The sequence below is a fragment of the Lemur catta genome, chromosome 3 (genome assembly GCF_020740605.2).
Source record: "Lemur catta isolate mLemCat1 chromosome 3, mLemCat1.pri, whole genome shotgun sequence".
Taxonomy (NCBI): domain Eukaryota; kingdom Metazoa; phylum Chordata; class Mammalia; order Primates; family Lemuridae; genus Lemur; species Lemur catta.
The window spans coordinates 58177506-58199052 of record NC_059130.1 but is presented as its reverse complement, the minus strand read 5'-3'; the positions used below and the strand labels follow the sequence as shown (position 1 = coordinate 58199052).

General features: G+C 34.4%; 1 protein-coding gene and 1 pseudogene across 2 annotated transcripts in view; one reads left to right on the top strand and one right to left on the bottom strand.

Moving 5' to 3' along the window:
* Positions 1 to 21547, bottom strand: part of SELENOF (selenoprotein F) — a 44374-nt gene that overhangs the window by 15489 nt on the left and 7338 nt on the right. For both annotated transcript variants that reach the window (XM_045547595.1, XM_045547596.1), the window contains exon 2: positions 18705 to 18872. In XM_045547595.1, the coding sequence (XP_045403551.1) occupies positions 18705 to 18872 (168 nt within the window). The remainder of the gene's footprint in view (positions 1 to 18704; positions 18873 to 21547) is intronic.
* LOC123635439 lies at positions 15166 to 16074 on the top strand (annotated as a pseudogene).

Sequence of the window (21547 nt, the reverse complement as noted above, 5' to 3'; positions counted from 1 at the left end):
TGACAGTGAACTTTAATAGGTAAGATGTCCTAGGAAGCTCTGTGCAAAATTTTAAAAGATTTCCTAATAGTTTATTTAGGGTGATAAATTAAACACAGGTATATATATCCATCTATTGAGAAAGATACTTAATAAAATTCTTTCTGGTTGCTTTTAATATTAAGTGATCAATGTTTTAAAATTTAAACAAAAGCTCAATACCTTTTAAAAGTAATTATTATAGAAAGTACTATGTAAAGATATTATAGGCAAACCAGTAAAATCTCATTATAAAGAACTCAAATGCAAATATTTTCCTTTAATGAAATAAAGTTGAAATGGATTCAATGGTAAATATCGCCTTTTTAGCTACAGAACCTGCACATTCTCTTTATGGTAAAAGCTCATTATAAAAAACTCAAATGCAAATATTTTATTGCAGTGAATTCAGCTGAAATGGACTCAATGGTAAATATCACTTTTTTTGTAGCTATAGAGCCTGTCCATTCTTTTTATAGGGGCAGGGATATATTTGGGAATGCTGTGACTGTAAGAGAAGGCTGGCAATTTCAAGAACAGACCATACTCATTTCATTGCTTCTTGGTTTTTAGATTGCTTTTTATGGAGGTCCGAGATATAAAGATGGATTTTACTTTTTAAAGTTCTAAAACAGCATTTACTTAATTAAAAAAAAAAGAATCACAGGCACTATGCACACTTACTTAAAATACTTTGAAAAATACAGAAAAGTACAAAGCAGAAATTTAAAAATCAACTTAACTTGATCTAAAAAGATAATAACTTTTAACATTTTGTTGATTCTGGGCTAGATCAAGAGTTCTTAAATTTTTGAAAGGTCACAGATCCTTTTGAGAATCTAACAGAATTTTTCTTTAATCTGGCTGTTCATGGACTTTCTGAAACCATTGATGGATTTCAGATTAAGAACTCATGATCTCTAAGAGTCTTTGCAGCACTAAAAATTTAAGAATAGGTTAACTTAATTCTATACAGTAAGTTGCTTTTGAATGAGATCTTGGTTAGACAACTTCAGAAAAAAAAAATCCTAAAAAATATAAGGCCATGTTACCAATAAGCTAATGACGAGACAGATGCTCAACATCATTAATCATTAGGGAAATGCAAATCAAAACCACAATGAGATACTACTTCACTCTCATTAGGATAGTTGTCATAAAAAAAATGGCAAGGATGTGGAGAAACTGAATCCTTGGGCACTGCTGCTGGGAACATGAAGTGGTGTAGCCACCATTAAAATGGAATTGTGGTTCCTCAAAAAATTAAAAATAGAATTACCATATGGTCCACAATTCTGCTTCAGATACATATTGAAAAGAACTGAAAGCAGGGTCTCAAACAGATTTTTTTTAATACACTCACGTTCATAGCAACATTATTAACAACAGCCAAAGGGTGGCAACAATCCATGTGTCCATCAATGAATGAATGGATCAACAAAATATGGTATACACATATACAATGGAATATTATTTGGCTTTAAAAAGGAAGGAAATTCTGATGCATATTACAACATAAAGGAACCTTGAAGATACCTTGCTAAGTGAAATAAGGCAGTCACAAAAGGACAAATACTGTATGATTCCACTTAAATGAAGTAACTACAGTAGTCAAATTCAGATACAGAAAGAATGGTGGTTGTCAGGAGCCTGGGGGAGGGAGGAACAGGGAATTATTGTTTCATGGGTATAGAGTTTCAGTTTGGGAAGATGAAAAAAGTTGTGGAGAAAGATGGCGCTAACATGGTATATACAACAATGTGAATGCACTTAATGACAATGCACTGTACATTTAAAAATGGTTAAGACGGTGAATTTTATGTATATACATTTTACAATTAGAAACATATAAGGCCATATTAAAATTTGGCTATTAGATTTATCTTGTTTGTGATCCCTCGGAAACTCTTGGGTGGAGATTCTACTACCTTACATAATGAGAGCATTTCTCTATACCACTGTTTCCCAATATTCTTCATATCATGATACATGTGGAAAATGATAATGATTGTATGGAACACCGGGGTAAAAGGAGGCAGTTACTTATAATTGGGGATGACAAGCCTGGGAGTCCTGCTTACCTCAGGTCCCACATGTGTTGTCTCAAGGGTTCAAAGACTCAGTATCCTACCAAATCCATAACCTACTCATGGAAAGCATGTCTCCACACCACAAAATACCAACTGATTAATTAAAAATATTAGAAACATATCCTTTAATGAATAGGCAGCTCAGATGTGACTTCTTCCGGGAAAATTTGTTGATTTCCTAGTCTCAGGGACTTTCCTAGTAAACTTGTGCGGAACTCTGCTCTCAACATAATGAACATCAAATATTCTATAACTTGACTGTGGGCAGGAAATGTCTTATCTTAATTTTTCCCCAGAACTGGACATAAAGCTGCTCAACCTATGTGTGCTGAAGGGAGAGAACTATTCACTTAATAAAATTAAATGTCTCTTTTTTCATCATGTAACTTTAAAAATATTTCAGGTTCCTTTGACATACTCTGTAGAGTAGTTTCAGTCCAAATCAAAAAAAAATGTAACTCAAAGTTAGAAAACATTATTAAAGTCAAATTCTGAAAGCATAATTTGTGATACTAGCTGGCATTTTACTTACGAATTTGTAGTGTTCATAGGAAAACATTTGTTTTTCATGGTGAATAAATAATTTAAATTAACTACAGATTATAGTAAATTTTAAATGCTTTATAAAGTAATCACAGGTATCCTTGGCATCACACACAAATTCACACATAATGAAATACGTGCTACTTATTATTTATATAGTAAGACTTCTCTATCACATAAAGTATGAAAAGACTAAAAAAAAAATGTTAAAATTTGGAATTCCTTGACTTTAAGTTTCAACTTTAGCATTTTTACTTTTTTCTTTTTTTAAGAGACAGGGTCGGGGTGGGCATGGTGGCTCATGCCTGTAATCCTAGCAGTCTGGTAGGCCGAGGTGGGTGGATTGTTTGAGCTGAGGAGTTTGAGACCAGCCTGAGCAAGGGTGAGACCCTGTCTTTTTACTAAAAAAAAAAAAAAAGGAAAAGGAAAAGGAAAGGAAAAGGAAAAGGAAAGGAAAGGAAAGGAAAGAAAAGGAAGGAAGGAAAGAAGGAATAAATAAATAAATAAACAAGCAAACAAACAAACAAACAAACAAATTAGCTGGGCATGGTGGCACATGCCTGTAGTCCCAGGTACTTGGGAGGCTGAGGCAGAAGGATCATTAGAGCCCAGGAGTTTGAGGTTGCTGTGAGCTAGGCTGACACCATGGCACTCTAGCCAGGCAACAGAGTGAGACTGTCTCCAAAAAAAAAAAAAAAAAGAGAAACAAGTTCTTGGTCTGTCTCTAAATTCAGGCTGGAATGTAGTGGTGGTTCACAGCTCACTGCATCCTTGAATTCCTGGGCTCAAGGGATCCTCCTGCCCCAGCCTCCTCTGTAACTGGGACTACAGGTACACGCCACCACACCCAGCTTACACTAAGATTATTACTTGTATGTATCTCAATTTCAGATTTTATGTATTTCATATATTTTACTAAGATTTCTGGGACAATGTATTCTTTGACTCGTGGAAAGACTTCTCTGGTAACAAATTACTATAGAAATATAGTGATTTTCTCCCTCATGCCCACCTGACCAACCTCGTGTTACCAAATTTTAGTAAAGTCTTACAGTGAGGTTTTACATACAGAAAAAGGTCGCATTCTCCACTTTGGTGGTGATAACTTTATTGTAAGTAAAGTCCAACTAGTTGCTACAAAAATGTTCAGATTAAACAGTAAGACAGAAAGCTGGTCTATGCTCTTTCTCACCAGATAGCTAGATTTCAAAATAAGTTAACCTATAACACTGAACAAAGGTGATACTTGTGAATTATGTGAATTTTTTGAACTAAACAAAAACAAGTGCTGTATTTATTAACTTTAGCTGCCATCATCATACCACTACTACTACCACCACCAATCTGTAAATCTTGTTCAAGTGGTAAATATTCTACCACTTTCCAATACTAAACATTTGATATATATTTCTGTTGTTGATGGTAACCATGGCTCTAAAGAAACATGACATCAAGAAAACCTTGAAATATTGAATAAAGAAAGAGAAAACCTTGAAATAATCTATTTAATTATGTAAGCTGAATCAAACTAAATCTCAAATTTTCATACAGAATGGTATTGTGAAAAGAGTTCAAGTTATAAAATCAAACATGCATGTGGACCATTTCTGGCTCTGTCACTTGCAAGCACCACATTCCCCCCTGGGTAAGTTATTCTCAGAATTTCAGTTTACTGTTCAAACGAAATGGTTATTACCCACCTTCCAGAGTTGCTATAGAGAGTTAGATGCTCAATAAATAACAGCTATTATTATTATATTTTCTTTCACACTACTGGCTAAGTTCAAACTGTGTACTTGAAATCCATTTTCACGCACAGTTAATAGAATTTTCAGTTCAGGGACTTTCAGGACTATCATTTATTATTCTCCTGTAATTAGAATAGTCACTGAAAAATTTCTCAAGCTTCAAATTCAAATTACGGTAGAGGAGTGTTCTCAACCCTGACAGTACACTAGAATTACCTGGAAAGGTTCTGAAAATTACTGATCCTCAGAACCCACCCCAGATCAACTAAATTAGGATATTTAGGGGTGTGACCTAGGCATCAGTATTTTAATTACTACTACTTTTGCAGATCCCCAAATGATTGTAATATGCAGCCTGGGATGAGAAACACTGTCTTGTACTACACTATGTTAATAAAGCAGAAATTACAAAATAATAAAACAGTAGGCTTTTGCTTAAACAGACTAACTAAAACAACTCTAAAAGGTAAACCAAGTAAACATTGACTAAAGCAAGACAAATGGTACATTTTTTCTTTTTTTCTTTCCTTATGAGGTACTGCTTGTAGCTCTGTATTTGCCTTTTGGAAACCCTCTATTTTATTTAAAGGCAAAACTTTAGTATTAAGAAGATTCAATAGTACCATTAGGAAAAAAAAAAAGTTTAAAACTATAATTAAACTTGCTTTTTATTCTCCTAAAGTGCTGGTTTTGCTTATATTAAAAGAAGTTTTCAAACCAAGTTAATATAACCATTAACATAACAATTATGAATACTAAGTAGCAATATGAAGAAAATGCTCTGTTAGGTGAATAAAAGCAAAAATTTTAACTGCTGAACAGAATTCAGATCTGAGGAGTACTTTAAAGGTCTACTGAAAGATTGCCCTTAAATAAAATGAAGGAATTTTAAAGTAAGGAAGTATGGCTTATAGTATAGTGAGAGCTGAACACTATTTGAGATCCCAATGAAAAAACAATTATGATACACTCAAATATGTGAGCCACTTTTCCAAACATTAATTGCATCCAGTGTAATTTCTTAAAATCAACTTTACTCCTTTCATATAGTGGGAAAAATATGTCACGCAGAAACTATTTTTAGCAAAATTTAGCCAGCTAATTCTCAGGGAAAATGTTTCACCTAACCATGTTTAGTAATCTGTTGATGTCTTTTTTTTAAGAGACAGGGTGTTACTCTGTCACCCACCCTGGCTGAATGAAGTGCAGTGGTGCAATTATAGCTCACTGCAAACTTGAACTTCAAAACCCTGGGCTCAAGCTATCCTAGAGTAACTGGGACTACAGGCATGCATCATCACACTCAGGTAAATTTTTTCAACAATGTTTTTTGTAGATAAGGGATCTCACTATGTCACCCAAGCTGGTCTTAAACTTCTGGCCTCAAGCCATCCTCCTGCCTCAGCCTCCAAAAGTGCTGAGATTACAGGTGTGAGCCACTGTGACTGGTCCTGCTGATGTTTTAAATTCATTGTGTACCATCAAATCATTCACATATTTTCTGACTTTTTTATTAAAAAAGTGCCTGGAGTGCTAGAAACAACAAGCTACAATTACACATGGACAGACAATTAGGGCACTAAATTATCTGTGATCTAGTAGCACCCCTTTGTCAAGATTTCATAGTTTAAGCCATGAAGCAGATTTTCCACAATGTATAAGACAAATAGTGTAACTGCTGACACTTCGATACCCACTCTGACTGATGTTATTCTTGCTTAGGAATAATGGATGCACACTGAGGATTACGGGAAAAAATTCAGATTTATAATAAAATTTTGTTAAAGCAAACAGAGCTGACAAATATAACTCTCCAAACTATACCCCTGAGAATAAACTACTACTCATTTCTGGCTGCTTTCTACTGAATTTGAAAAAACATAAAGCAGTGAGTTTATGCTTAAAGGAAGCTAAGGAAGGAAGTGAGTTTATGCTTAAGGAAGCTAAGTTTAAAACTTAGTTCTACTACACTATTAAAGTGCTATTTCTTTTTGTACCTTTAGTTCCTGCCTTGAGATTGAGAAGAAAGTTACAAGACAAGCAAGGTAACATCTACTTTAATTTAAATTAGGCTCTAAGGTAAGAATACACTGGGGGAATCTTTCCATAAAGATATGAAGATACAGTCAACCTTCCACTAAAAAGTTCAATGAAAATGTATAAAAATAAAATAAATTGGAAATGAAAACGTTTGATACTGCTGCATTCTATATCAGACCATTCTAACTCTGAAACCTGAGGGAAAAAAGAACTAGATTTCTTTCAACAACTGTGATGACAAATAGGATTTATATATATACCTAATAGAATTTGTATACATACCTAAAACAAGAAGGTAAAACTGTAATGAGACTTTTATTTAGAAACAAATATACCACAGATACACATGCACATACACAAACCTCCCAGCCCCATGCATATTTCACCTACAAATACGAATGATCCAGGGTCATCACTTGGGAACCACACATTCAATTCTACTCATACTTAGGAAGTATCACACGATGAAAGAAAATTATTAGAGAAAATGAGAACGTGGCCACTAAAATGATTCAAAGCTTGAATATCTTAGTAAGTAGTTTTTAAATGAAACCAACTAGCCCCTTGGTAATAACTAAAAGTAAAAATATTCTGGAAAATGGCAAACTATTTACTACCCAGTACTCAGCAGGAAAAAAATATTCTGCTCCTGTATGTTTAAAAAATACAGCCTATTTTCCTGTTAATTTGACTAACTGAGATCCAGTCAAAATATGGTTCAACATTCAAACATTCAATAGCCTCAAAAACTGAACATGAAAGTGCTAACAATACATGGCAGCAAAAGCAGCTTTTCAGAAAAAATCAATTATTTGTGTTAGTGTTGATATTACCACTCTAATACTGAACAACCATTGTTTGCCATAAAAAGAGGCAATTATGATCATCTTTAATAAAGGTTCCAAATATCTGAAAACAATAACATAAAACAGCCAGCGCGAGTTAAATTATGATATCTCTCTACTAAAACTAAAGAAAGTAATCAACTAAAATACTTGAACTTTAAAAACAGATACAAAAATAATGCTATAGTAATCCAAAAGCTTAAATATTATATGAAAACTCAAGAGCAGCAATACGAAACTAGAGAAAAAGAAATCAGGCCATTCCACTCATTTTTATTTTTTGCTTGTTCTTTGACAAGTATACTATTTTAAGAATTCATTATGGTAGCCAGATAAAATTCATGGTCTTCTAAATTAAAACTTTTAACACTTATTTCTTCAAAACCCAAACGGTTTATAGCTAAGGGATTTGCTTTACTAAAAGTTATTCTCTGCTGCTGTCCCTTCTTCTCATCCACCACCATGGCCTTAATGGGCTATCTTATAACTAGCTAAGTTACTGTAGTCCTCTTGTGTTGGGGTGACTATTTCTCAAATAAGAACACTTGGAAGCATCCTTACTTGTCCCCTTCCCCCTCTAATCCAGTCCAATAAATCCAATAAAATAAATGTTTTATCTAAATCTATTTCAAATCTGTCCCTTTTCCATTTTCACTGCTAATGTGTTAGGTTGAGCCTTTGTATTTTCCCACTGGAAAATGGCAATATAAGTTTTTTTTTTGATAACACTATTCCCCTCTGTTCTATCAACTGTTGTTCACAACAACAACAAAAATAATGAAAATACAAATCTTTATACTAGTTCACTACTTATAATTTAATTTCATCACCCGCATATAGGATAAAGTCCAACTTCTTATCAAGGTACATAAAGCCCTATGTTACCTGGCCCCTACTTACCTAACCATCATCATCTCTCATCATAACCCACCTATCTTATTTATCTTAGATGTCCATACTGTCATGCCTCTGCCTTTTCATTAAATTTTCCTTCTGCCAGAGAGGACCTTCTCCTAATTATTTTCCAACCTATCATAAGCATCAACTCCTATATAAGCAACTGGTGATATTTATCAGACCTGTCAAACTGTTATGCCCTTCCTTCCTTCTGGGTGCTTTCACAGCACATGTTTGTTTTGTTTATAGTACTTCTTTTACTGAATTCTTTAGAAAAACCAATGCACTTGGAAATAATAAAATCTTCCTTTGCCTTCCACCCTGCACTTAATGATTTTTAAACTGTTTTCAGTTCTTCGGTTAGTCACTTCCACTAAGATCAAAATATGGCTGTAATTATAGTTCATGATATACCAACATTAAGAGATCATTAATGATTCCCTCCTCCTTCCAACTTTTATTTATTTTTAATTCTTTTAGTGGTTACCTTCATAATATTAGATATTATGTTTTAGCCCAAGAAACAGAATATCACACAAACTATATTATGGCAGTCCAATTTCCATGTCTATTTCTTTTACTCCTTGAAGATAGTGATTTTGTTTTATTTTGACATTCTTAGAGGCTATTCTAAGAAGAAATATTTAGTGTATAAATGGAAAGTTTATTTTGATTCTGAGGTAAGTATGTCTACGTAGACATACTTACATGTTAAAGGTAAATATAAAAGATAAATTTTAAATATTTTCAATTCAATTAAAGAACTCCGTAAAATAAACTTTAAAACTTTTATAACATAAATATGTGATACATATATTTATAGCCACTTACTAGCTCTATGACTTTAGGCAAGATCTCTATGCCTCAGGCTCACCTATGAAATAAAGATAATAATGGTACTTACTGAGTTATTGTGAGGATTATATAAATTAATTCATTTAAAGTGCTTGGAACAGTGCCTTCATATAGTAAGAACTTAATGAATGTTAGTGGTTATTAAGTAAATATTTGTCATTATTTGGAATCACTGCTATTTAGGAATCTTAGTGACACTTACATTCAATTTGAACTGCTGCCAAACATCGTTCATATCTTTAAAAAAAGCTTTGTCAATAATGTTTTAATATTATAATTAGAATCTGGACAAGACATTTATTTATAATTTTGTTTCCTTTGAAGAAATCAGTTCATGTATTGATGCTACAGATACACTATAAAAGCAAAACTATTTTAAGCAACTGTGAAATTTCTTTAGCAACTACAATTTCACACACAGTTAGCTTAACCTCCATGTCATCCTTCTATGTTTTACACATCAGTAGCATTTTGTGTCTGACAGGCTGAAGCTTAAAAGTTGCCATTATCCTGAATAATGCTGTTTAAGCCAACCTCTGAATTACTCTGAAACTGACTACAGAATTTCCATGCAAATTGAAAACAACTAAATGTTTTCATACTCTTTTATCAGAATTAAGAAAAAATTATGTGGATTTATTTAAAATGTTGTCTGGTTGGGCCTTAAATAAAGCAAATTTGGTAATATATTTGAAAAACACCAAGTAATGGGTGTCATTAAAGTCTGTGGTAAACTGAGAAATGAAAAAACTTGATAATTTTAATAAAAACTAGTAATGGAATTATTGTACAGTAACTGTGTGAAGCAGGTCTTACTATTAATGTTTTTAAGATGAGAGGCACAATAGCATAGAGGTTTAAAAACTTGGGGTTTGGCCGGGGTGTGGTGGCTCATCCCTGTAATCCTAGCACTCTGGGAGGCTAAGGTGGGAGGACTGCTTGAAGTCAGGAGTTCAAGACCAGCCAAGCAAGACCCTATCTCTACAAAAAATAGAAAAAGTAGCCAAGCATAGTGGCACACACTTGTGGTTCCAGCTACTTGGGAGGCTGAGGTAGGAGGATTGCTTGAACCCAGAAGTTTTGAGGTTGCAGTGAGCTATCATGATGCCACTGCACTTCAGCCAGGGAGACAGAGCAAGACTCTATCTCAAAAGAAAAGAAAAAAAAAAAAACAACAAAAAACCCCACAAAAAACAAAACAAAACAAAACAAAAACCTCACAAAACTTGGGGTTCTGGTGCCAAACAGACCTGAGATGAAACCAGGTGCTAGCATCTAGAGTTAAGTAGCTTTGGGCAGATTATGCCCTAGTTTCCTCTTCTGTTACATAGGGATAATAGTATTTACATTACAGGGTTGTTGTGAAGATTAAATAGATAATGTGGGTAAAACACTTAGCATATAACCAGGGTAAAAAATAAACACACAAAGATGAGCCAATGTAATTATCATAACAAAATTGAGGATCCTGGAGTAATTTCCTGGCTCAAAGTCAAAATGTCACTAAGCAATGAAGCTGAGATGAAAATTCAACTCTCAAAAACACTTACAAAAAGAAGGGGAGAAACTCTTAATGAGCTATATACACACGTTAGTATTACCTATGTAATGTCTCTGGCCTGCTGAAGTGCATGCAAATATCGAGGCAGAGTACAATGCACATCAAAAATGATAATGCAACTACATAAAGATGGTGAATTAAAATTAGTCCAGTTATAACTAGGTAATGGGGTGGGAACTGGAGTCGATTTAATTATATTCATAAATTTATTTTATGCACTGCTTAGGTCCATTTATTCAAATCTAGTGTAAAGAATAATAATGAACATAAATATTTTTATTATTTTCCTATTATCTGAAAAGTAGATTTTTAAGTGCAAATAAAAGTCCATTATCAAATACCTGAACTATTGGGTTATTTTTCAGAACAAGATGGTGATCAGCAGGCTAGGCTTCCACTGGTATTCTGTGAATGAGACCAAAATGTTCTAATACTCAAAAGAAATCTCTTCTCGATTTGTAGAGCTTTTTTTTTTTTTTAAATCACTTTTAAGCTTTTCTCTTCCTAATTTTTCTTAAACTTCTGAAATCTGTTACCAGACAATAGATTAAACATATAAGTAGCAGAGGAATGTTAGTAGAAAAATTAGAAATAATTGTGATTTGATAGTTTGATTTTTTTCATAATTATTTTTATATTATAAACATATGGCTTAATTTATTTGCTGTTACAATATTATTATTTCTGGTTTCAAAAATATTACGGCTTCTACCTGATCTGCCATCTGAAAAAGTCTGAAAACCAATAATATATTTTATTCTAAATTAACTTTAAAATGTCGGTTTCCTTTAATTTTGAGAATAGTTTTATCCTGAGAAAATTTCAGCTCTACTTTAGCAATGGTTTTGAAAATTGTTTTTAGCAGCAAAACCTTTTTTATCCAAATGTAATCTTTCATACAATATTTTAAAATGATCAAAATGACACACATTTATAAGTTAAAATTTGTAGTATTTTCCGTATTAAAATGTGCCTATCGACAGGACTCAAAAATCTCAAATCTAGGATTATATGTTTGACATAATTTATTTTTGTATTTTGTTAACGAGTATTTGTAAATAGTAAATATAGTTTTTATACTACTAATTCTGTTATTATAAGATATTTCTTCTTGATTCAGCTGATACAGGAGCATGAGTGGAATAACAGAAAATATTGTTCCAGGGCTGGGTGCAGTGGCTCACGCCTGTAATCCTAGCACTCTGGGAGGCCGAGGTGGGAGGATTGCTCAAGGTCAGGAGTTCAGGACCAGCCTGACCAAAAGCAAGACCCCATCTCTACTAATAATAGAAAGAAATTACCTGGACAACTAAAAAAAAAATATATATATATATAAAATTAGCCAGGCATGGTGGCGCATGCTTGTAGTCCCAGCTACTCGGAAGACTGAGGCAGAAGGATTGCTTAAGCCCAGGAGTTTGAGGTTGCTGTGAGCTAGGCTGACGCCACAGTACTCTAGCCTGGGCAGCACTCTAGCCTGGGCAAGAGAGTGAGACTCAGTCTCAAAAAAAAAAAATTGTTCCAAATTTTTATCGTTGGCAAATCTAATAGTTCATGTTATATCTCTTATCTATTTCCTTGTATACCACTTTGTCAAAAGGAATCATTATTATATTTTTCTTTGATTTCTCCAACTTTTCTATTTCTTTCTTGCTTTTTTAAAATCAGCAAACCAGATACTATTACTACTACTACTACTATTAGTCATCATTACCTGCAGCAAGTAGTTACCTAGTACTTGTTATATGCTAGGCACAATTTTAAGCAGAGTACGGATGTTAACTCATTTAATCATAACCACCCTATGAGGTAGGAATTATTATTACCCTCAATTTATACTATAGATGAGAAAATAGATTCAGAGTAACCAATTAATTTGTCCAACAACATCAGCTGAGTAGCAGGGAGGATCTGAATCTAGGTAGTCTGGTTCCAGTGTCTTAATCACCACTCTAAACTCCCTACTGATTCAAATACAACTGAATGAAGAGCAAATCAGGTTGAAATAATTTGTTTATTGGTTTACATAAATAAGTAATTCAGCTAAGCAAATTTGTTTCTCCAGAAGGTTCTCTGGTTTGGTAAGTAACCTGACCTTCAAAATAGTAGTTCAGAAATAAGGTAGATGAAAATACAAAAGAATAAAAGCGCTAAAACCAATTAAATCAAAATATTTTGGTGGCTCACGCCTGTAATCCTAGCACTCTGGGAGGCCGAGGCGGGTGGATCGCTCAAGGTCAGGAGTTCGAGACGAGCCTGAGCAAGAGCGGGACCCCGTCTCTACTAAAAATAGAAAGAAATTATCTGGCCAACTAAAAATATATATATAGAAAAAATTAGCCGGGCATGGTAGCACATGCCTGTAGTCCCAGCTACTTGGGAGGCTGAGGCAGAAGGATTGCTTAAGCCCAGGAGTTTGAGGTTGCTGTGAGCTAGGCTGATGCCACGGCACTCACTCTAGCCTGGGCAACAAAGCGAGACTCTGTCTCAAAAAAAAAAAAAATTTTGAAGGAAGAAGAAATAAGAAACCAGTGGTACATGGGGATCTTGGGGAACCAAGACCCAAAAACAAACAGGTACTAGCTGAAGAAATAGGGGCATATAGTCAAGGAGAAATACAAAAGTTCTATAATAATAATAATAATGATTGAATGAAGCTGAAATCACTGTTATTATATGAGCACCTTAAATGAATAAGAAAACAAGGAAAAAGCACCTAGCAGTCATAAGCAAGTTCAAGTTCACAGAATTGTAAAGATTATAAAAAGATGAGAAAAATAAACCACCCACCCATTGAAATATGATGCTTAATCTAAAGAACCCTAGAAAATAGTAGTTCAAAAATTCTTGACAGAAAAAAATTTATGTTTGTCCCAAGCAAACAATTTTAATCTGATGGTCATGTACACTTTGAAAAAACATCTATTAAGATTAATGGTCAGATTGGAATCAGAAAAAATTGTGTTAATTAATTAACATATCTCTTTTTAGATAGATTTGGGGTGCCTATGATATCCTTATAAATAAAATGTGGAAATGAGAGATCTATATTTGTAGATAGATAATTATAACCAAAGAGTGTTACCAGTGGATAAGTGCCAACATGGAGACAAGTTCTCATCTTTTTTCAGTTTTTAAAAATATCTTTCAGGATATACATATAAGTGAAATATGTGAAGAAGGTATTTATCAAGCAGTTACAAAGTTCAAATATATTTTCAACATAACTTTTTAAAAAAAAATCATCTTGTCCATCTTGTTCTTAGTAAAAACAGCTGTATTCAAGGACAAAACGTTATGAAATACTGTGTGCTAAAGGATGGGAATTCAGAAACATATTAAAAAGAAGTCCTAGACTTCAAAGAGCATAATTTACTGGGAGAGAAAGAAAAGCAAAACTGGGAGAGGGGTGGGGAAGAAAAAGAAAAGCCAAACAATAGATAGAATAATATAGTACAAATCAAGGTATCCCCAAGTGCTTTGGGATTATGGAGTTGTAGCTACCGTAACGTGGGAGTGACAGAGGTGGTGGGTAAGGTGGGGAAAATTCTCAGAAGAGGGGACACCTGAGTTAAATCTTTCCACACAGCTACTGTGGCAGCTAACAGGTTCTTGCCTTATTCCACAACCATAGCTGATAACTGTTTAGTGACCCAACTTGACCTAGTAACAATCCTTATCTAAAGTATTTTCGCAAAGCCAGTCAGAAGTGAAAAAAAGAATGGAATTAACATACAAAAGACAAAAGAGAGAGATTGTAAGATCCAGTGAGTCTCTGCTTTCTATCCACCTCCTTCTGCCCAGGTTGTTGCTCAACTATGGGGTCCGTGAGTTGAAAGATTAACTGTTTTCCCTAAACCAGGCAGCTAAGATTATTGGACAAGGAAGTTCAAATACAAGATCAATGGGAATAGCTCTCCTTAATTGGACTGGGTATCTTTACAGCGCCTTCCCTTTTATCTTAAGATTCTATACATAAAGCTGAAATCATGCTACTTAGTAAATAATATCTGTACAAAAATAGTACTCAAGTTTAAATATTTTTTCTTCCATTAGTTTACACTTCTTTTCAAGTTACAAATTGTTATTTTTTCACAAGTCAACATCCTTACCAACGTTTGTAAACTATACCTGAGTACATAGTTGTGAGCAAAGCTACTTAAAATAGTAGTAAAATAGCTTACCAAAATCTCATTCTAGCCACCTAGTATTTGAGATGCTTAGTAGGTCCTTTATTATCAAAATGTGTGTATGTGGGCAGAGACCAAATAAAAATATAACATAATATCCATTAGCAGAATGACAAGGGATTTCAAAGACATTTTCTGCTTTACTTAGGAATAATTTTTAACAAAATTTTATGCTTCTGGCTATCAAAGACTAAATGCAGCCTGTTAATGACCATTACTGCCCAGAGCGCACAGTCCCTCGGAAAGCTCAGACCTTAAACCGGTCCAGGAACCATTGCCCCTCGGTCCTCTCTAGGCCAACCCGCAAGCCTCTGGGCCTCCCCGCGCCCTCCCGCAAGTCCCAGCCCACCCCACGCCCCTCCTCTCAGCACAAGCAGCATGGTGCCACCCTAGGTCCTTGCGTTCAGGCTCTTGCTTACAGTTCAGCAAGGTGACAATGTGTCTGTGAAAACTACAAGCTGTCCACTGACTGCTCTTTGAACATAAATGGTCAGTGCCAGTGTACTTCAATTGGTACACAAAATACTGTTATTTGCTCAAAACTGGCTTCCAAATGTTTGGTGATGAAGGCAGAAATGACTGGCTCAAAGTCTGGGGGAAAAGCGAAACCTGAAGGGGCAGAACAATGATAGGCTTTATGACCCCGACTGCCACATGCTGGTGTGTGAACACTGCTGGGGTCAGAAGAACTGACAAGGACACTGAAATAACCTGCTCTGAATGAGTGAGGATCTACTGGATCATCACTGAACTAGAACACAAAGCAAGAGAAAAACCTTATCATGTTCAAAGTTTGCAGACTGTGCTGCAGGAGACAATCACAACTCGTTATCAGCAGGATCCAAAAATATATCACAGATATTCTATATGAGAATAACGTTATCACTATTGATCTGATACAAAATTCTTCTCAGAAAACTAAGAATGATGTGGACGTAGCTGATGTGGCTTACTATTTTGAAAAAGATCTTAAAGGTGAATCCTTGTTCCATTCTTCTAAGAAAATGGACTTCAGAGCAAATGGGGAACTGGAGCTGGATCGGTCAAACTTTAATTTACTATGTTGATGAAAAAGCACCAGAATTTTCAATGCAGGGTCTAAAAGCCGGTGTTATTGCTGTCATTGTGCTTGTGACAATAGCAATTATTGCTGGAGATGTTGTGCTGGTTATTTCCAGAAAGAAGAGAATGGCAGAGTATGTGAAGGCTGAGACAAAGGAGATGAGTGAGACGCATCAAGAACTTAATGCATAACTACTGTAATTTGAAGATTAACTACAAGAAAGGAAATTGGCAAACAGACTCAGATTAGAAACGTGTGAACATGGGACAAAGAGTAGATCTTGGAGGATTACTGTTTTGTTAGTTAACATCACATATTTCAACAGTGAACTCTGTACTCAGAATATAAGCAGCATGAAATTGATGTTACCAATCTTAAAATTTGACCACAAGTGTCCTATATGCAGATGTAATAGAAAACCCAGAACTTGGACGGCATAGTTAAAATTATTTATGCATAACACAGAAGAGTATGCATTAGATATGCTTCCACAGTAGAGTTTGAATGACTACTGTCTCATTTGTGATTGAAAGCTGCCTTTCTATTTGAGTCTTGTACAAATTTTTTTATGAACTATGAAATAAAACATTTAAAACTGAAAAAAAAAATATGACCATTACTAAAAATGATTAGTCTCCCTCCTTGGATAGACCTATAAAGCATGTAACTAAGCAAGAACCAAAAATGAATGTCCTAATATTGTTTCTTTATTATATTGATAAATGGCTAAAAGTTTTTGTATATAAACTATAATTTCCTTTTCTAAAAGAATTGTAAATTCACAATGATTCACACACACATAGCCATGTTTAAGTATTTTAATGTTTAAGTATTTTTAATGTAAGGCACTAGTCTATATATTATAGATATTTATTTTTATTAAATGAGGACTAAATTTAACTATGGTCTGTGTTACCTATGATGATGTAGCAATAATTCATAGAGAGGTATTATACAGATTAAACAAGTACTATTTCTATACTTGAATGTCGTTTGCATCTAAATGGGGGCCTGCCCAACATGCTATCCTCTTACAGTTTCTGGTATTATTTTTAAGTGTTTTTGATATGTTGTGGTTCCACTAGGCTTACTAAAGAAAGTCATTCATCAACTTTGTGTAAAGGGTGCTATGAAATGCTCAATAAGAAGTACATCTTAGAGAGATTACGGGTGAGGAGTAAAGAAAAAAACTGGATTCAGTATAAAAGTTGTATTAGGACACAGGCTCACTTGTACTGAGATATAATAATCATTCCAGCTTTTAATTAGTTGGGCATATATTAACTGGCAGACTACCTTACCTGCCTGTTGTTACTGCTGAGCTGTAACTCCTGAAAGGTATCAAAATATAACACAGAACTAGAATTTTAAGAAGGACTACTGAGAAAAGGCAACAAATAAAAATAGCTTATATATGTATGCACTTGCTGTACAGTTTAGGCATATTTGTTGTAAAGAATGAATGTCTCAATTTACTTGTAATCATAAGGGGGTGAGATAAAGATTGTTTGTTGTAAAATACTCCTTGTTCCTCTATCCTTTTAAGTTTGGTGTCTTAGTGAATAAACTGTTAGTTGAGTAGTAGTACAGCCCACAGAATAATAGTTTAATGATAAGGAGGCAATGACTCATAGATTCGTTCAGCAATTTGTCCCATGTGAATATCTCATCCAAAAAAAAAGAGAAGGGGAAGGGTCATACTAAACAAGATAAGCCCCTATGTTTTAGATCTATTTAAAATCAAGTTTTTAAAAGTTGTTTAGATTTTATTTACATGTAATAAAGACTAACTTACATGTATGGAGGGCTTCTCAACATTTAAATATATTATTGGTATAATAAAGTAAGAAACATGTAAGACTTTATAAGCCATTTTTGGGACAATGGGAATTTTAGGTTCATGATATTGAGAAATCAAGCATTAAATTTTGGCTGGATACTAACATTTTAAAGCTTGTCTGCTTGTTTTCCTTTTAGAACTCTAAAAATGTACTTAGTGTTAGAAATAAACCTTTACTATGTAACAATGAGAAGATATTACTGTTTGAAAGCTTTATAAACCGTACCACTTCAAACAGAATTAAACATGTACAAGTGAAAGAGAGTATTAAAAGGAAACTTAACAGAGAGACGCCAAAATTTTTTCTCACTCCAAACACAGGCTTCTCACTAATTCAGTTTTATTTGGATAACATAAATGATCTTTTCAGGCTATTTTAGAATTTAAAGAAATCTAAGGGTTTTAATGAAAAGATTTAAAAGTTGAGCAAGTTCACCATTAATTTGTTTGAACAGCAGGTTTAAAACAGTAGAATTGGACAGATAGAACTACCTATCCTTGGTTCAGTTTTCAGATGTTAAAGGTGAGGTTAAGGTGTCTCAAACTGTTAGTAACAGGAATGTAAATTAACAGACCATATTCTTTGTTAACCAGATTTAAAGTTATAATTTATTGTCTATAATTATGAGTCAAGTATTACATGGTTTACTCTCATCTCAAGTTTCATCATAACACTGTGTTCTTATTACAAATAAACAAAAGAACCTATTAATTATTCTTTGGCTTCATTTGGCTAAGAGTCAGGAAGACTGGAGAACCATAGGATCCCAGCATGTTATAGGGATTCTGCTTCCAGTTTGCTTGACAATCACGGTGGAATCCGATCCTGATATGAAACCACACTTTTCCTTCCTATTTGCTTTGATTGAGCTAATGACACAGCAAAGAAATCAGTTGAGTTTTACTAAAAAATATAAAAGCTAGAGACTTCTTTACACTTAAGTTGATGAAACAATTTATATATTTTACCTTAACTAAACCATCCAATGGAAGAAATATACTAGAAAACAGTACCTTTTTGGTTTCAAATTGTGCTTCCTCCTGACAGCATCCTCTGCAATCAGGATCCAGCTGAAGCAGGTTGAACTGTCCAAGAAGATCACAAGAGCTGCAGAGCAGGTTGCTAGAGAAGCCTAATTCTCTACATGCCTCCGACGAAAACTCTGCCCCAAAAGCAGACACCTGGAAATAAAAAATAAAATATAACTCCATATTTACATTATAAACCTTCCAAAAAGGAGAAAATGGGTTGTTAAAAACACACTGGAGACAAGTTACTGAAATATTTCACTTGGAGACAAATTCTTTTTTAAACTCTATAACCTTATATGAGAGTCTTTGGTGCCTCCCACCTCCCACACAAACTTTTTCCTTAAAAATCTATCGTCTTTCAGCTTAGCTAAAATACAAAAAAAGATATATCATTTTCATGATATATATATTATATGTTTTATTAAACATTTGTTTTTTTAAAAGAAAACATTTGTTTGTTTTAAGAAAAAATAATGCCCATTTCATTATAAGAACTTAGCACCTGTTTATACAGGTCTATGCAGTAACACTAATTGTAGGATCTATCTGTAGTCACGTCCAGCAGGGGAAGGGAAGAGAAAGAAGGCGGATGGTGTGGGAGTAGGCAAGAGCACAGAAGAAATCAAACTTTTGGTTTTAGGCCCTAGCTCCATCATCTACAAGATATGTGATCCTGGGCAAGCTATCCTCCCTAAGCTTTCATTTCCTCACTCATAAAGCAAGGAATAATGTTTCCTATATAAAACAGATTGTTGTAAAGATTAAATGAAATGACTTAAAGTTACCAATCAGAATGACTCACAAAAGCAGGCTTTCAAAAATATTCTTTCCCTCATCCATTTTTCTTTCATACCCCAGCGAATGTGGTATACCTTCATTTATCTAGAAGGACAGTCCCTCTACCTGTGCTTTGGATTCTATCTTCTCTCATCTCCACAGGGATTTCATTTCATCAATAACACAATCTATCAGTATATTCAAGCCCTATGGTTCTAATTGCTCTTCCCACATTCTGTCATTTCTGAATTGTTACTAAAGCCTGGTTTCTGATCCTATTTACTACCCCACTAAATTTGCCAAAAACCACCAAATGCAAAGGCATTCAAAACTGTTCTGCTTCAGCTGCTCCTTCCATAAGCTTGTCCTCCATTTGCGTCCTTTTCTATGATCTCTTACATGCTGCTGCTTCCCACAGTTCTGCTTTTGGTTCTCTCTTAGCTTTACATACTTTCCATGGACAACTGAATCTTTATCCATGGCCTCAGATACTAATTTATTGAAAACTCCCAATATTTTTTTTTGAATGCCAAGCTTCCAAAGCCAACAGCCCACTTGATGTCTCACTTAGATGTTGCATATGCATTGCAAATTCAATATCTCCAACAGCGAAACTTATCTTTTCTCCTTAAATCTATTCGTCCTGAAGTATTCAGTATCTTCATAAATTGGTACCATTTCTCTGACCAGCTGGTTCTCCAGGTCAGTCATCCTACACTCCACAACCATCACCATTTGTACAACCAATTAATGTATTTTCACAATTCTCTCTCTTAAGGGGTTCTCAAGTCTTTTCCTGACTCAGTGGCTTCAATACTCACTGCCAGCACCACCTTTCATTATTTCCCCAACTCTGTTCTATTTTCCATCTACAATGAATTCTGACAGCACCTTGAAGTATAAAACTACTCTAACACACCTTTGCTCACACATTTCCTTATGTATAATAAGGCTCTTTCCCCCCTTGTTAATGCCTACTTATTTCCAGGAACCTGATCAATATCAGTCTTCTGGGAAGCTTTCTCCAAAAAAAACAGACCTCAATCTTTAACCATAGTACTTCTCTGATAAAGAAATTTGTGCACAGCTATAAAAAACAGTACTACTCATTACACTTAACTATGTAAATCTAGGGTTGTCTGACTCCCTAACAATACTATAAGGTCTTTTGAAGGCAAGCATTAAGTTGTTTCTCTGTATTTCCAGCGCTAGTGCTAGTTTTCACACGTTTGTTGAATAATGAATTGGTTAAAACCACACCCTCAGGTAGGGGGAATTTCAGATTATTTGATGACAACTGATTGATCTTCTACCAAGGGTCTGCAAACTTTATGTAAAGGGCCAGATAATAATTATGTTAAGCTTTGGTGGCCATATGGTTTCTGTCACAACTACTCAACAACTCAACTACCGTAGTGCAAAAGCAGTCATTGACAATACACAGATGAATGTATTCTAATAAAACTTTGTTTACAAAAACAGGGTTAGCTGGATTTGGTCCATCAGCTGCAGTTTGTCAATCCTCTTCTAAACTTATCTGGTAGATTAAAATCCAGTGGCATTCCCAAAGAAAAAAATTTTTAAGTATTGCTGGCATATTCACTTCAAATGGTGATCATCCCATTTGATACTTTTACCCTCTCTCTGTAATAAATTGGAATGTATATAATCTTCAAAATAGATCAAATATCCCAGCCTAGTGGGGGATGCCTATGAGTTTATTGGTTAGTTTGTGTGGTTGATCCCTCTAGTTTAACTATAATACACTTGCTACTGTACTTTGCATAATTTCTCCATTAATAAAATGACCTGCCTGATCTAGTTCAGAGGTTAGTTTGAAAATCAAGTATAGCAATGACATACACTGTATTTTCCAAAGATGGCTGCATGCATCTATCTATCTATCTATCTATCTATCTATCTATCTATCTACATACATATCATCTCACGTGCTCTTTTCACAATGTGATTGGTAGTCTTCCATTGAGAAATGGGGTCTATGTCCCCTCCCCTTGAATCTGGGCAGGGGCTGTCACTGTTCTCACCAA